The sequence below is a fragment of the Gymnoscopelus microlampas genome (genome assembly GCF_963454915.1).
Source record: "Gymnoscopelus microlampas genome assembly, contig: SCAFFOLD_362, whole genome shotgun sequence".
Taxonomy (NCBI): domain Eukaryota; kingdom Metazoa; phylum Chordata; class Actinopteri; order Myctophiformes; family Myctophidae; genus Gymnoscopelus; species Gymnoscopelus microlampas.
Genome location: NW_028155585.1, coordinates 1055 through 16687, shown reverse-complemented (window position 1 = coordinate 16687; position 15633 = coordinate 1055). Strand labels below are relative to the sequence as shown.

The following is a 15633-nucleotide window of genomic DNA, read 5'->3' as shown; positions in this document are numbered from 1 at the left end:
CATTTGTAAGCATTTAAATGCATGCCTTTGTACAACCGTACAAAGCCTAAGTGCAGTAGCTATGCAAAGTGAACAGTACAATGATTTGTGAATGACATATGGGAGGCCTTGAAAACTATGATGGTATGGATGAGCAGAGACAACGTTTACGTGCAGAACTTAGTGCTATACTTGATGGTTATCATAGTTGATGTTAACAATATCTCTGTCTTTCTTTTGCAACAACACAGCTCCAGGACCTGGCGCGTTATCCTTGGTGAGCACGACCTGAACGTCGACAGTGGCAGGGAGCAGGTCATGAGTGTCAGTCGTGTCTATGTCCATCCCAAGTGGGACTCCAGCAAGCTGTCACAAGGGTGGGCAGATCATTCTATCATGTATCATAGATTTCAAGACTCATTGTGGTTACATTGGCCGTTTGATTGTCTTTGTGGGAAGGTTTATAGTAATAATCTCAAGGTGATCTCAGTGTCTTTGTAGATACTGTATAATTGTCTAAGAAAGAACATGTTCAAAGTAAATGTTTTCTCTGACACACGGTAGTGCTGGTGGTGTGTGTCAAGGTCTCTCGGTTGCATTTTTTATATTATTGTTATGTTTCAAACTTATAGACAAAGAAAAGTTTGGGTTGAAATCTTTTACTGTCAAAGTAACTAGTCCAACTGGCAGCCAGCTTCATGGGCTGCTGTTTCGCACTCAACCCAACACCAACCCTGGATGTGCTTAACTTACGTTTAGATGGGACATTGCCCTGATGCGCCTCTCTTCTGAAGCTACCCTGAACAGCTACGTCCAGCTGGGCTCCCTGCCTCCCTCTGGCCAGATTCTGCCCCACAACAACAACTGCTTCATTACTGGATGGGGACGCACTGGCAGTGAGTTGGATATAATATAAAAAATACAGTAGACATAAGAGGCTTTAGGACTGCAACTTGTTCCCGTCAATCATTCATTTGCCTGTGGCTGTGTGTTTTGAAAGCAAGCCCCTTCCTCGTTGCACAGTGCATGACTGACAACAACCCACAGCATGAAGTACATGAAAACAGAGGATGTGTAATAAGTGTAGTGGTGGGTGGGGAAATGCAATCTCTGTGATGGCCAGTGTATAGACATGCTAGAGTTGTATTCTCACATTTTAAAAGAAGATAGAACATCTATTTTAGTTCAAACAGGAGACCAAAATGGTTGGTTCAAAGTGGAGTAAGATGAATCATCTATTTTGGTGTGTCACTCATCTGTGTGTCAAATTTCAGTATTAGGAGTAATAGTTGTAGAAATAGCTGTAGTAGGCTGCTGGTAGTAGTACTACTAGTAGTACAGTAGTTGTAGTAGTAGTAGACTTATGCCTAATCCATATTCCATCATAGGACCCTCGGACAAAATAGCCAATCAACACAATGCGACTTAACACGACACAACGCAACACATCGTGGCGTGTTGTGAGCTTGTGGGTTGGCTATTTTTGGTGCGGGACTCCACCGTACGACTAAATATCAGGCTTTACTGTATCATTCTACATTTCTCCTCCCTATTGTACTCAAGGCATTTTGCATGTCTCTTATTCTCTGTCATATTCCCAGCTGGTCTCCCCCTGTCTGCCCAGCTGAAGCAGGCCTACCTTCCTCTGGTTGACCACAAGACCTGCACCAGCGCTGACTGGTGGGGCGGCACTGTGAAGACCAACATGGTCTGTGGTGGAGGCGGTGCTGAGGCTGGCTGCAATGTGAGTGTACTGTACATAAGAGAAACAAGAACTGAAACTGTTATATCATATGATTTATGCCATAGCAGGCTTTTTGCGGCATGGCTCCCCAGAGGGAGGGAGAGATTAGTGACAAATTTAGGCCAAAGAAAAAATATTTATTCACACTATGTTTTTAATTACATTTTATACTAATTTAGCCTATATACTTTATACATTATATTTGAATCTTTAATTTCAGAATGGAAGTCATGGAGTCATACTGTACGCCATATCTACGACATACTGTATACTGTACTCTACTGTATACTGTATTAGTATTAGCTCGAGACCCAATAGAGAAATTTTATGTCTCTCCGGGACCCAAGCTAGTGAAAATAGCAGATCTACGTTGTGATGCGGCATGTTGTGAGCTAGTAGATCTGCTATTTTCACTACTTCTTAAAAGTTGTTTTTAAGGAATTTCTTGGATTTTTTTATTTGTCTATGAAAATGTGATTTCTTTTTTGTGTGGACATTTTTGAAAATATTTTAAAATAGTTGTGGTTGTTGGTCTACCTGCTCTTTTATTGAGACACTTACAATCAGTGGTCGGGTATAGGAACACTATTAGCTGACAAGTGGTATTGCCTGAAGCTCAAAGTGAAATTTAAAATATATCCCACGCTCAATCGGGCGTTCTTAGCTCAGCAGTATAAATGTCAGCCAGTGTTTTGAATCCCGGTCAGGACATACATCTTACGGATTGCAGCAATATTTACACTCAGAAGTAACAGTGAGAATTTTACGTTGTGTCTTCAAATTGAACCAAAATGCAGAAAAAGGTAGAGAATAATAGAAGGTTTCAAATCTTGCATGCTTTACAATCACATAACTGCCTCTGGCATGTGTTGCTGACTGTCACCTTATCAATAATTGGGCACTTGTGTCAACATACTCTCTCTTTCTGTCTGCATAGGGTGACTCTGGTGGCCCTCTGAACTGCCAGGTGGATGGTAGATACTACGTCCATGGTATTGCCAGCTTTGTGTCCAGCGCTGGCTGCAATGCTCCCAAGAAGCCCACTGTCTTCACGCGTGTCTCTGCCTACATTGATTGGATGGACTCGGTCAGTATAAGATCCATAACTAAGAAAGTGATCTCATAAGGAACATTTTATTAACTCTCGTTCTCTTAAATCTAAAAAAATACTTCATGGTGTCACCATGTTCTTGCAAAAAGCATATGTTACGGGACCCAAGCTAGGTCGGGTACCACATAACATATCACAATAAATCAACATTTCCCTGTTCTGCAACAATGTCTTTCTTTGTATCAAAGTCCATAGCCTCACCTTCAAGGTGAGCATATGTGTGTGTAGTTATTCCCTTCCAGGTGCGTGTGCGTGTCAGGTAGGTATAGCATGTATGTGTGTGGGTGAATATGTGTTGGGTGTTTTACAGGTGAGTATCTGTATATCTGTTGTGTGTATGAGCTGCTGTCCCTTAAATACATTTGCATATTTTCACTTCACATTTACAATATAACCATTTGGCTTCAATATTCCCATTAAACCTCATAGTCATCACATTACAATGAAATACATTCAAAGGCCATCTCTCAGTATTTGTACTGGTCCCATATAGCTACCATTTCTTAGTGCAATAAGTTCTGATATAAAATCAAGGATCAGTCTCTGTGCAACATAAAGCCACATTCTTTAGCTTAAAGCCATTTCAAGTAGTTGACTGTCTTTTCAAAACATCTGACACATCATCACATTGAGGGAATCTTAAAAGTAAAGTGGAGCATATTCAAATACACCCAAACACAATAAATGCACTTTGGCAATAAAGCCTTAGCCATTAATCAATAATAAAGGTAAGGTACCCAAAATACTTCGAAAATATAAATTGTTAATAGAAAAATATAATGAATGCAAAATATATGTTCATCACCTCAGCTCCAGGTAATGAAATAAAACAAAGTTAGCTGTAGATAATTCTTAGAAAACCCTTCACCAATCATGTATTTGTCTAGCCCTGAAACATGACTGTCATGGAATGACAGTGATGTTTCAGGGCTAGTATTTGTCAAGTGTTCAAGTAACCAGGTTAGGAAATGTCGTGGATCAAATTAAACAAACAGTTACTGTGTTCAGTACACAATAAGGCGAACGCCATCTTCAAAGGAATTACACGAGGGAGACGCCATTATGCAATCAATCAGCACGTAAATTTGCGGACTTTTTACCGTTTCCTAAACTCTACATTAAACACTCAACTCCGTCATTAAAACCCATCACAGTCTCTTCACATGAACATTAAACCTTAGGAATTACGTTAATATGGTTTTCACGGTGTGCTGACCTGAAAAACACAGTAAACAGGCACAGGAATGTAGACATGAACCTCTTCAGTTGCGTTCCTAATTTTCCTCTGAGTCTGAAGGAAAAGGGTGAGGCACCCAGACCTTAAGGGGGACCCGTTAGGCAACACCTGCTACACACACAAAGGTTCCGCTTCTCATCCCAAGTGACCTACAGTAATTCACTGTTGATATTATTTTGGTTTGTGACCATAGACCCCTTAACAGACGACGTCATACTGGCTGCGTGCAGCCAGTATGCGCGCAACGAAACCCATTATATCAGGTCTCGTTAGGACGCGTCTCACTAGCCAACACACACAAGAGGGGGTTGGGGTGTGCTGAAACCAGTGCACCCCGAAACAGGTTGGGAATTGATTGCGTGAAACAATCACCTGTGCGTCCAGGCTCAATGTTAGTAAACAAATAATTGGTCTATAGGGATAATAAAAATAATAAAAGTACTGGACAAACCTAAATAATAAAGTGCATATACATTTTCCAAAAAAATAATTTACTTCACAAGTTGCTTCACAATTGTGAGGGTATCACACATAAATTTAAGGCATTCTGGATTAAATTAAGGTCTATTATAATTAAATACGTGGTCTTTCTCTTTGTTTCCAGGTCATGAACTGAGGAGGAGAAGAATGAACGCTGCATGCATTCAACTATATGTATTGTCTGATCCCTCTGTGCAGAAATAAACTTGATTAAAACCAATCAATAAACTCCTCTTATTTATTATTACTTTCTTTAATTCTGAATAGTCTATTTTATGCAGCATTCTAGCCATTTAATGATTAATGTGACATCAGAGGATGTAATCCTCGTAACAGTCACAGTCAGAATTATAGAGCTGTGCAAAAAGTATTTTATTTTCAAAAGGCAAACAGTTTGACTCCATCAGAGCGTGTAGAAGGTCACTCAACCTAGACTCTAAGTTAAAGCTTGTTCAATTATTAGCTGAAATCATTCAAATGGAGGTCTCTGTGTGTATATGTATAGCAGCCTTTCTCATATGAATAAGTATGTATAAGACACATCCGCAAAGACTCAATATACTGTACATCGTCAAATCAGAACACAAGGCCATGAAATGTGGTGTTCATACTTCGTTGACCACGGTACCCTATGGCTCTATATTTGGCCCCCTCCCTTTTCCCTTTACACCTAATTACTTCTCAGAAATTAGCCGATCTACCTTAGCCGATCTACAGCTTGTAGATCGATTTTCGCCAAATGTTCTGATATTTTGGCAAATGTTTGCCTATTACGACAAGCCTAGAATAGGGATGCTAGAGTTCGTGTGGTTAACACATTGTCATAAGTTTGGCATTTTGCAGACCTCCACATAATAGGCACACCTCCAGGTTGTCAGTGTTAGCCTTGGTTGGTCCCCATTCAGTGACTACAGAATACAAACGGTCCCCTTCACAGACCAAAGATTCTATCCCGGGTGCTTTCTCTCCAGACCTCACTGGTTCTTCATGCTCTACTCCACAAACAGAAGTAACGGAAGGAAGTGTGCGTGTCAAGCATCTTGTTGTCTTGCTTCTGATTGTCCCTCGACTCACTAGCATTTACAGTAGCTAACATCACAGGATTCATTAAACACTTTAGCACGAGCAACAACCTACATTCATATTCCCCAATGTTTTGTTTGTTTGTTTTCTAAAACAGGTAAACTGTAGCTGTACGCATTTGAGTGAAGTGAGAGTACAGAAAAAGATACTTCAGCTTCAGGCAAACAACACTTTTCTGAATGAGAACTGGCTGTGTTAAGGGTTACATAAAGAGTGGTGAGTAGCTGAATGTATGGGGGAAACCACAGGTGTATACCTGGCTGCTGACACAGGCCATGTGTGAGCACATTATCCAAATCAAATGAAGGCCAACTTGTAAAAGATTAAGCTTTTTCTCTCATCTCAGTGTATTTTGACACACTGAAAACATGCTCAGGTTTGTGGTAACGTCTTGATCACTCTCATAGCCATAAGTGTCTCTCTCCAAAGTGAGTGACACCCACAGCCACAATACCAGAGGGAGCAACAACGATCTGGTACCACCCATCTATAGAACAAACAAGGGAAAATTCTCATTCTACTACTCTGCCACCAAACTCTGGGATGCCCTGACACCATCCCTTAAAGAATGTGGATCACTGGCTTCTTTCAAAAAAGGCCTGAAAATCCATCTATCAGGAGACCACAAGGGGAGATAAACTCAATTTTCCCATAGAAAGGTGGTGACATTCACTGCCGACATTAGGCTATTATGATTTCTGCACTCCCTCTGGGCCTCTGGGATATAAGTTTGAAGTTGATCGGTCAAACGGCTCTTGAGGTATGCTTGGGGGGGACATAGACAGCCAGATAGACATTTTGTGCATGTACTGTATATGACGTCATATTGTATCAGGGATATCCATATATGGCCATGAAAGTGACACAGACAGACAGACTAAAAGACAGATCGATTAATTGATGTGGTTTTATAAATATATTTCTGGACAACCACCAAACCGAACAACTTTTCACTCTGTCACTCCCGTGAGTCCTGGGCTATACACAAAGGCCTATCTATGATATAAGTTCATTGGTCGGACAGTTCTTGACATATGCACAACGCACACGGTGACGGATACACAGATTATGTGCATTTACAGGCCTAGATAAAATTGTAGTTGTCTGTTGTTGTTGTTGTTTTTTGTATCACAATAAATGTGTGCATGTTTTTGTTTGTATGTAGTGCATGTGCTTGTGGTTGTGCTTTCATAATGCCGTTAGTCCCTGTAAAATATATTCAATTCAATTCAATTCAATCTTTACTTGACTTTTTGTGCCACAGGACATACCTCTAAGTAAGCATGGTTATTGGGATATAATTCACGGCAAAACACACATTTCCTTAAATGTTGTATTATGTTGTCTGTTGAAATGGATTTGATAGTCAATGGCCAAAGCAAAGGGAAGAACACCCCACAAATCTCATATAGGGAGTGACTATACTGCATGCATTAGTGGTTATATGGCAGTAATTATCCAAAATGCATTCTATCCACAATGACTAATGTATTTATAGAGTAAACCATGTTTACTGAGCCTAGCAAATGCCCGGATCAACAAACAAACTAAATCAGGAAAGTGTACTATCATGACAGTGTTGTTTAATAGGCCTACTGTTTATTCTTTAAAGACACGGGCAGTTTGTTCAGCTTGGTGGTTTCTTCCTGTTTTTCTTTGGTGTTCTCACATCTTCACAGAGAATAAGAGGATGTCCTTTTAGAGCTTGATCTGAAAAAGGAAGGACAGAGAAATTATTACCTGCAAGTTTTAATGGTGTCATCATTTATAGTGTGTTGTGTCTCAATATAAACTTAGCACAGTAGTTCTGTCAAACATTGTATCTATGTTCCTCAGAAATGTATGTTGTAGTATATAACGTTGGTTTCAGATTAAATTGTGTTATGTGTGCTATTAAATTATTTACAGGTCATGGACTAAGTTGGAGAATGAGCTTTTGGAAACGGCACTTCTCAACATTCACCCTATAACAACCTTGAACAGTTTTTAAAGCAATAAAATGTATTAAGATGAATATCATGCATGCATGATTGATTAATTACGACGTTATTCATTTTAAGCAATTGTTCTCAGTCACGACCTGCAAAGCCATTTACAAAGTGGTTAACCACGTTCATTTCAAACAAACTGAAAAATACCACATTATAGGCTGCAAGTATAATGTCTAATTTATGCTCTGTCATACGACCGCGTGTCCCACACCATGTAGCAGACCTACAAGCTCACAATGCTCAACGACACTGTCATACGATGAATAAATCAGGCTTAAGTTTTAAGTATAATCTGTACATTTTTCACCATTCAGATTTGCTTTATTTGTCATTTCCCTATACACTTTCATTTAGAAAAAACTTTAGAACATTTCCCACTAAAACAACCCAGATGAAAACTTGAATCTTTTCAATAAATATTCTAAATGTAAAATGTCATGAAGGTTGTATGGGTTAAAGCAATTGTGCTTTGTGTAGTGTCAAGACAAAATTCTACAAAAAAACTAAAGAAACTATCATAGACAGAGAAAATGTTTTGTGAGGAAAGGGCACGACAGCCAGAGCAGAGCAAAGCTACAAGACCAGAGGTCTCATGGGATTTATAGACCTGTGCACAGGTGCGTGCTATCAGTCAATGTTTCCTTTCTCCACTCTGGCAAATCTGCAACATAGAATTACAACATACTGACTCATTTCTTAGTCATTTTCTTAGTCATTTCTAATATCTTATACTAGCAACAGATTATGATACATGAATACATTTACATATTCACTATTTGAAACAGCCTGTAATTATCCTCCCCAAAGAACATATTAGACAAACGTTATGTGCCTTCCAAGTGGAATGTGCTGTACCCTCCTGACTAAACCACAAAAGCAAACATTTTTTCACGCTATGCTCTCCCTAAGGTGAACTCCAATATTTTTATGGATGGATGGTGGCGCACACACACACACACACACACACACACACACACACACACACACACACACACACGCGCGCGTGCGCGCGCACACACACACGCACACACACGCACACACGTACATACTGTACATACATACTGTACATACATACATACGTACATACATACACCACTTGGCAAACATCACTGACTCCTGGTTGGTCGAGCTGGCTGTTCAGTGGGACAGGGACACGCATCCTACACTCTCCCAGGGAAACTCTGCACTGCCAGGTGGACAGGTAGCCTACATCACAGGAGACACGTGGTACTGTAGACTACAATGTCCGCAGGTTAACTGATGGGGTTGGCCTATTAGGAGAAAAAATTAATGACAAATGTTCAAAACAGATATGAAGATTTTCTTTTTTAACAAGTCACGGTTTTCTTGTTATTGTTTTCATAAGCACAACTTACAGGAGAGTGTGTTTCCCCCCCCCCCCTTCTAAATATACCCATTGATTGGTGAGACAAACTGGGAGAGATACAGGTGGGCACCTGCTGCCCACAAACTGTAAATCTGTCGAGAATAGATATTCAATTCAATTCAATTCAATTTTATTAAAGTGTCAAATCACAACAAGTTGTCTCAAGACACTTTACATGTAGAGAAGAGACCCGACAATCCCACCCTGAACAAGCAATTTTTGCGACAGTGGCAACGAAAAACTCCCTCTTAACTGGAAGAAACGTCAGGCAGACCCTAGGTTCTAGGGTGACGGCCTTCTGCCTCGACCGTGTCGGGGGAAAGAGGAGAGAGAGAGAGAGAGGGAGAGACAGAGGAGAGACAGAAAGAGATACAGAGACAGAGGAGAGACAGAAATAGATACAGTGCAGGTAGTAACAGTAACAATAGTAGCACATATAATAGTGTAAGATATATATGATAGTATAATATAGTACAGCAATAATGTGTATGTAGTATATAATGGTATAATATAAGAATGCTAAGATAAAGGTTGTGTGGGTACAAAATGGGGGAAGAGTAGTTATTTATAAAAACCTCTTGACATGCAACTCTGCAGACACAGTCAAATTTCTCCTGCTGTCTACTGTTACAGCCCTTGTCTATTAATATGACATAATTTGATGTATATACAGTAATGTACTGCAAAGAGGCCAGAAAAAAATATTTGTAGGTTTAAGATGCACATGTGACTGATATGAACTGAATTGCCTATTCCCTGAAGCACAGATACATTTTTTTTAAATAAAAGCTCTGTATAATAAAAAGATGAACAATGAGTAACATCTTCCATTGATTATATGCTAATTGCATTTTGCTCTGCCAAGATGCTATTTAATGTGTTCCCCCGTGTCACTGTGTTAGCCCTTTGTTGGGAAAGGTGCCAGGCTGCCTTCGCCAAATGGATATGTATCACAAATCTAAAGCTTAATTTATACTTTCTTAGTGCTACTAAGTATTAGCCTTAATACAAGTAGGTTTTCTTCTCATATCTCACAAGTCTTGCTGATCACAGAGGATGGATGAAGATGAACAAGTAGAAATTTCATTAAGGCATGAGTTGACAAAGTAGGCCCTACATTATAATTATCTCATGACTACTTTTAATTCCTCTTATCCAAGTAGTAGCTAACTAGTAAGCTGAAGATCTTATGTCATGATGTCACTGATAAATGAGTGTGCAAATCTGTCAGGATGTGACAAAGTGTTCATGAGAATGTTCTGGAACTTCCATAATGTTTTGCCAGGTTAAAAATTCGAAACAATATTGATCCTAAATAGAATAAATCACATGATTCTGGACTGTGAAGTCAATAATTATCTAGACCTTAAAGGGACACTTCACCCCAAAAAAACTTTGTTTCAATGGATTAGTCAAATATCAAATTATTGTCTTAGGAATGAGACAAAAACTAAAAAATATCCATGAATTCAATTCTCCATGGGGTGACTAATCCATTGAAACAAAGTTTTTTTTTTGTGAAGTGTCCCTTTAAGCAACTCTCCCCTCAAACTTGGACAAGACAGATTAACACTTCATTTATAATGTACAATGGTGTCACATGTCAAAAATAGCCAATCTACACGTTCACAATGGGTTGCATCGCGACACGTCTGAGCTTGTAGATATATAAATCAGGCTTCAGGAAATTATCCTGTGTGAGTAGCACGAATGCAATCGTGATCTACTGTGCATCTCAGGTTCAAATCTGGCATTGGCAACCGTCTCAATGGTTTTATGATAGAAAGTACAATGATGATTGATCCCTATCAGTCAAATCTGCAGTGTATGAACAATATGCTTACATTCCATATTATGCACATTCAATGTTATCGTCTGGTGGAATGAGGTGAAATACGTGTGCATATTGTAAATGCAGATGTGCGCATTGGCCTCCTGGGATTATTAGTGCAATAGTTGTTCATGTTGATGTATTTTTTGAAAATAATAGGCAAACAATATATCTTTAAACAAATGCTCTGACATATCTTTACGAGACGAGAAGTAAGGCAATTGTCAACGTGCAACGTGTACAGTAATGTTTGCACAATGCACAAATGTCTGTGTCAGCTAATTTCACAAAGAACCCCAATGCACATACCAGTGATAACAGTGGGATGAACACAGGTGGATTTCTGCTACTCTTGAGCAGCGATACCACACACACACACACACACGCACACGCACACGCACACACACACACACACACACACACACACACACACACACACACACACACACACACACACACACACACACACACACACACACACACACACACACACACACAAAACTGTCCGCTATCAGTAGAGGGGACCCCTGAGACTATAAAATGGTTGCCTGTTCAAATCTCTGGTGCAGAAAGTTTTAAAGTAGGCTTCAAACATGCTCAGGTTTCTTCTGTTGACCTCTCTCGCAGCCCTGGGTAAGAGCTCCATCGTCCAGCCCATTCTGCTTGTCTGCTAGAATACAAGCAGTGTTCATTTTGACAGCACATTTTGATATAGTTTTAGTCATAGTCTTTTGAATAAAATTCTATTTATTTTTTTGTCGTATTTTAGTCATCTGAAATGTTTCAGTTTTAGTTGACTAAATATTATACGATTTTAGTTGACTAAATCTACAGTTGATTTAGTCGACTAAAATTAATTTTACGCCTTGATGGCGTCGTAATACCTGATTTGTAGATCGGCTACCGAATAAGCCCATCTACAAAAGAAGAAAATAGATTGGCTATTTTCGAAGCACCACACCCACGTGCAGCCAAGCATAAAATGACTTGTCTTGACTGGATCTGTTCTCCACTAGTCCCTCCCTAACATTTTAGTCTAGTTTTTATTTATTGAGGAAATTGTCAATATACTTTGTGATAGTTTTAGTCATCATAGGTTTTATATTTTAGTGTAAAACTAAAATATAAAAGTGTAATGTTTTCGTCAGTGAAAAAAGGCAGTTGCCAAACATTCTTCGTCATAGTTGTGTCTACAAAATTAACACTGAATACACGATGCTTCATGGCCACCTGTAAATCTTTTATTTGTCCCCCTTGTGTCCTCCTCAGTGCTGGCTGACCTGGAGCCTCAGCCCAGGTATCTGGACTGGAGGACAGTGTTGAGGAGAGAGTTGTGGGAGGTGAGGTGGCCCGTCCCAACTCTTGGCCCTGGCAGGTATGTGATGTTTGACTTTCAAAGCCACTTTATACTTCAGTGTACATTGTAAAATCATGAGTGTTAATTTAACTCTGGAACGGAAGAGATGGAACCAAATGGACCCGTAAAACATCCATTTGGTTCCATTTGTAAACGCACAGTAAGTTAAATGAACACTGAGGATTTTACTGTGAAGACTATTTGAAGTGTTTTTTTTCCCACCAAAACTCCCTTCGGTCATGTGAGGGGCAATTTTGCATCGATTAATGCTAACTTCACTTTGCGTAGTGAAATTGTATCCAATTAGTTGAATCCTTGTCCTTGGGCACTCTGCCAAGATGACATTATGTATCAGTGAGTTTATTACATGAATACTATCCCGCCGCCCCTCTCAGATCTCTCTGCAGTACAAGTCTGGAAGCAGCTTCCACCACACCTGTGGAGGAACTCTGATCAGGAGGGGATGGGTGATGACCGCTGCTCACTGTGTGGACAGGTGAGAGTTTCACACATCACTATGTTATCCCTAAGGTGAAAACTAATGTGTTTTCACCTTGGGGAGGTGTACACAGAGAGTGTAACTGTGTCCATCCATTCCCTGAGTTACCCTCGGCATGAAATACGCACCAGAAATATCAATGTCCAGATGATCAGTGTCAAAAAGGTCAGCATTTAGACATATCAACCTATTTGAGTGTGAAACATCAGTTTACAAGTGATTCGCATTTCATTGTTGTCTGGCATTTTTTACTGTGTCTCAGCAAAAGAAACAACAGACTTCACACACACCTCTAAAACGATATGTAGGAAAGGACCTGAAGGCATACTAGACAAAGGAATAGACTCCTGCAATTAAAACATTTATTTGAAGAAAAAAAAAGAATGTTTCAGGCAAAATGCCTGGCATTTGCCCAGACTGTCTCTTCAATAAACATTTTAATTGCAAGTATATACACTAATTGGAAGTAACTTTGTTTGTTCTGTGTGTCTCAGCAAAATTGCTCGTCAAGATGAGCCAGAAAAGCAGAGTGAAGCATTTCTTGACTTAGTTTTATGGTTTGTTGGATGTGATGTATGCCTTGTGGCTCTACAGGACCAGGACCTGGCGTGTTGTTCTTGGAGAACACAACCTCAACAGCCAAGAGGGCACTGAGCAGTACATGAGTGTCAGCCGTGTCCATCTCCACCCCAGATGGAACTCCAACAATGTTGCTGAAGGGTTCGTAAAACTGTATTTATGATGTACTTAGTTGCGCACCAGTGTGCTGCATCAAAAATAGCCGATCTACAAGTGAGCTTGTAGATCTGCTATTTTTGGCCTGTGGCACCGGCACCCGCTGAAAACAGAATGTGCTATAACAAATCAATGAATGTTCAGAAATACGTGCTAAAAATATTGCAAATCAATTAGCAGATCGCATTGAAAAAATTTTCAACATGGTGCCATGGTGTGCTTCAAATGGAACACAATGCACACAGGAAGCCAGAGAATATCAAAATGGATCCATTTTCACACTCTCTGAGTTCAAGTAACACAGGGGATAAGTAAAGATAGGCTATGTAAACAAAGATACATTTCTCGGAAACCTCATGGGAATGTTGTTCTGACTCACAGGTGGGACATCGCCCTACTGAAGCTGTCCTCCGATGCTACTCTGAACAACTATGTTCAGCTGGGTGCTCTGCCCCCCTCTGGCCAGGTCCTGCCCCACAACAACCCCTGCTACATCAGTGGATGGGGACGCACTCAGAGTGAGCCCGACCTAAGCTGTTTAAAATAGAAACAGCATTTACATAACAAAGCTCTCTGTAGAAAAGCATGCAATTAATAATGTTTAATTGCTGCTCTTTGAACCTGCTATTCCCATCCCCTTACACACTTCTTGTGCAATCCCCTAGCTGTGTCTCTTTTCTGTGTCATTCCCAGCTGGTGGAAACCTGTCTGCCCAGCTGAAGCAGGCCTCCCTGCCCGTTGTTGACCACAAGACCTGCACTAGCTATGGATGGTGGGGAAGCACCGTCAAGGACTCCATGGTCTGTGCCGGAGGCGGCAGTGAGTCTGGATGCCAGGTGAGGTCTTTTTTTATTTAAAAAAAAAGAAAGAAAAGAAACAGTGGGGAAATTGTCACAGCCAGGCTCAGAGGGAAGCAACACAAACGTACACAAAACCACCAGGCATTGATGCAGAGAATAACTATCCAGAAGCTAGAGGTACAGGAACAATGCAGCAGGGGACTATGGCTGCTGGCAGGAAGAGAGAGAGAGAGGGAGAGAGGGAGAGAGGGAGAGAGAGAGAGAGAGAGAGAGAGAGAGAGAGAGAGAGAGAGGGAGCGAGAGAGAGCGAGAGAGAGCCAGAGAGAGAGAGAGAGAGAGAGAGAGAGAGCGAGAGCGAGCAGACAGACAGACAGACAGACAGACAGACAGACAGACAGACAGACAGAGACAGAGTGCGTAGATGAATTCTCGTGTCAGTAAAGATTTGTTCATGTACAATGTCTCATCCAATGCTTCTCTTTCTACAATAGCAGGGGCTAATTAAGACAGTCACAAAAAGGACATTTTAAGGCATTATTCAACATTGATTGGAAAGAAACTCTGTAAGAAATAAATGCTGTATATGCGGCCAGCCCACTAATTAGTTGAGCTAACAGGCCCCATTAAGTATGTTAAGTTTGTTGATGTGGTTTGTTGTCATTGTCACATCCTAGGGTGACTCTGGTGGACCTCTGAACTGTTCCGTCGGTGGCAAGTGGGTTGTCCATGGTGTGACCAGCTTTGTGTCTTCCTCCGGCTGCAACGCCCACAAGAAGCCCACTGTCTTCACCCGCTCCTCTGACTACATCAGCTGGATGAATTCAGTCAGTACCACTCCGTACTCCATATATCTATCTCTCTCATTGCTGTAGGTCAATTCCTGTCACATTTCAGGCAAATCTTTGCAGATATTAATTTCTCTGTCCTTCCTTTTTCAGATCATGGGTTAAAAAGGACAAGGATCTCAGTGAAGATGTGAGAACCCTTGTTCAGCTTGGTTGCTGCCTGTGTCTGTGAATAAACAGTATTAAACAACACTGTCACGTTGTACTTGCTGATTTAGGGTGCGTTCGGAAATTACGCACTGGAGCACACTCGCCTATTAGTTTGTATTGGCCAGTGCGCTTAGTGCTGTAATTTTCGACCGCGCCCTTAGTTTCTTTGTTCATCTGGTTAGGCTCAGTAAACATGCATTAGTCATTGTGGATAGAATGCATTTCTGATGAATGGGTGATTTATTAAGATACAGCAGGACCACTCAAACTACAGTTAGTCACTCCCTAAATGGGATTTGTGGGATGCTCTTCCCTTTGCCGTGGCCATTCAGTATCAAATCCATTACAACAGACAACATAATGCAAAGCATTATAGTAAGAGAATATAATAGACCAGTAACACT

The 15633-nt window shown here is 40.5% G+C and overlaps 2 protein-coding genes across 2 annotated transcripts; both read left to right on the top strand.

Moving 5' to 3' along the window:
* Positions 1–230: 230 nt before the first annotated feature.
* Positions 231–2849, top strand: LOC311041374 (elastase-1-like; the record flags this gene model as incomplete). The annotated part of the gene is made up of 4 exons (XM_084086288.1): positions 231–356; positions 739–875; positions 1581–1723; positions 2661–2849. Coding segments are annotated over 4 exons (595 nt in total), but the record flags the coding sequence as incomplete, so codon positions are not given.
* An 8587-nt stretch (positions 2850–11436) lies between these two features.
* LOC311041375 (elastase-1-like) lies at positions 11437–15276 on the top strand (the record flags this gene model as incomplete). The annotated part of the gene is given in 9 exon segments (XM_084086289.1): positions 11437–11476; positions 12113–12150; positions 12153–12218; positions 12596–12696; positions 13294–13419; positions 13816–13952; positions 14128–14270; positions 14909–15058; positions 15173–15276. Coding segments are annotated over 9 exon segments (813 nt in total). The 3' UTR covers positions 15185–15276.
* Between the last annotated feature and the right edge of the window lie 357 nt (positions 15277–15633).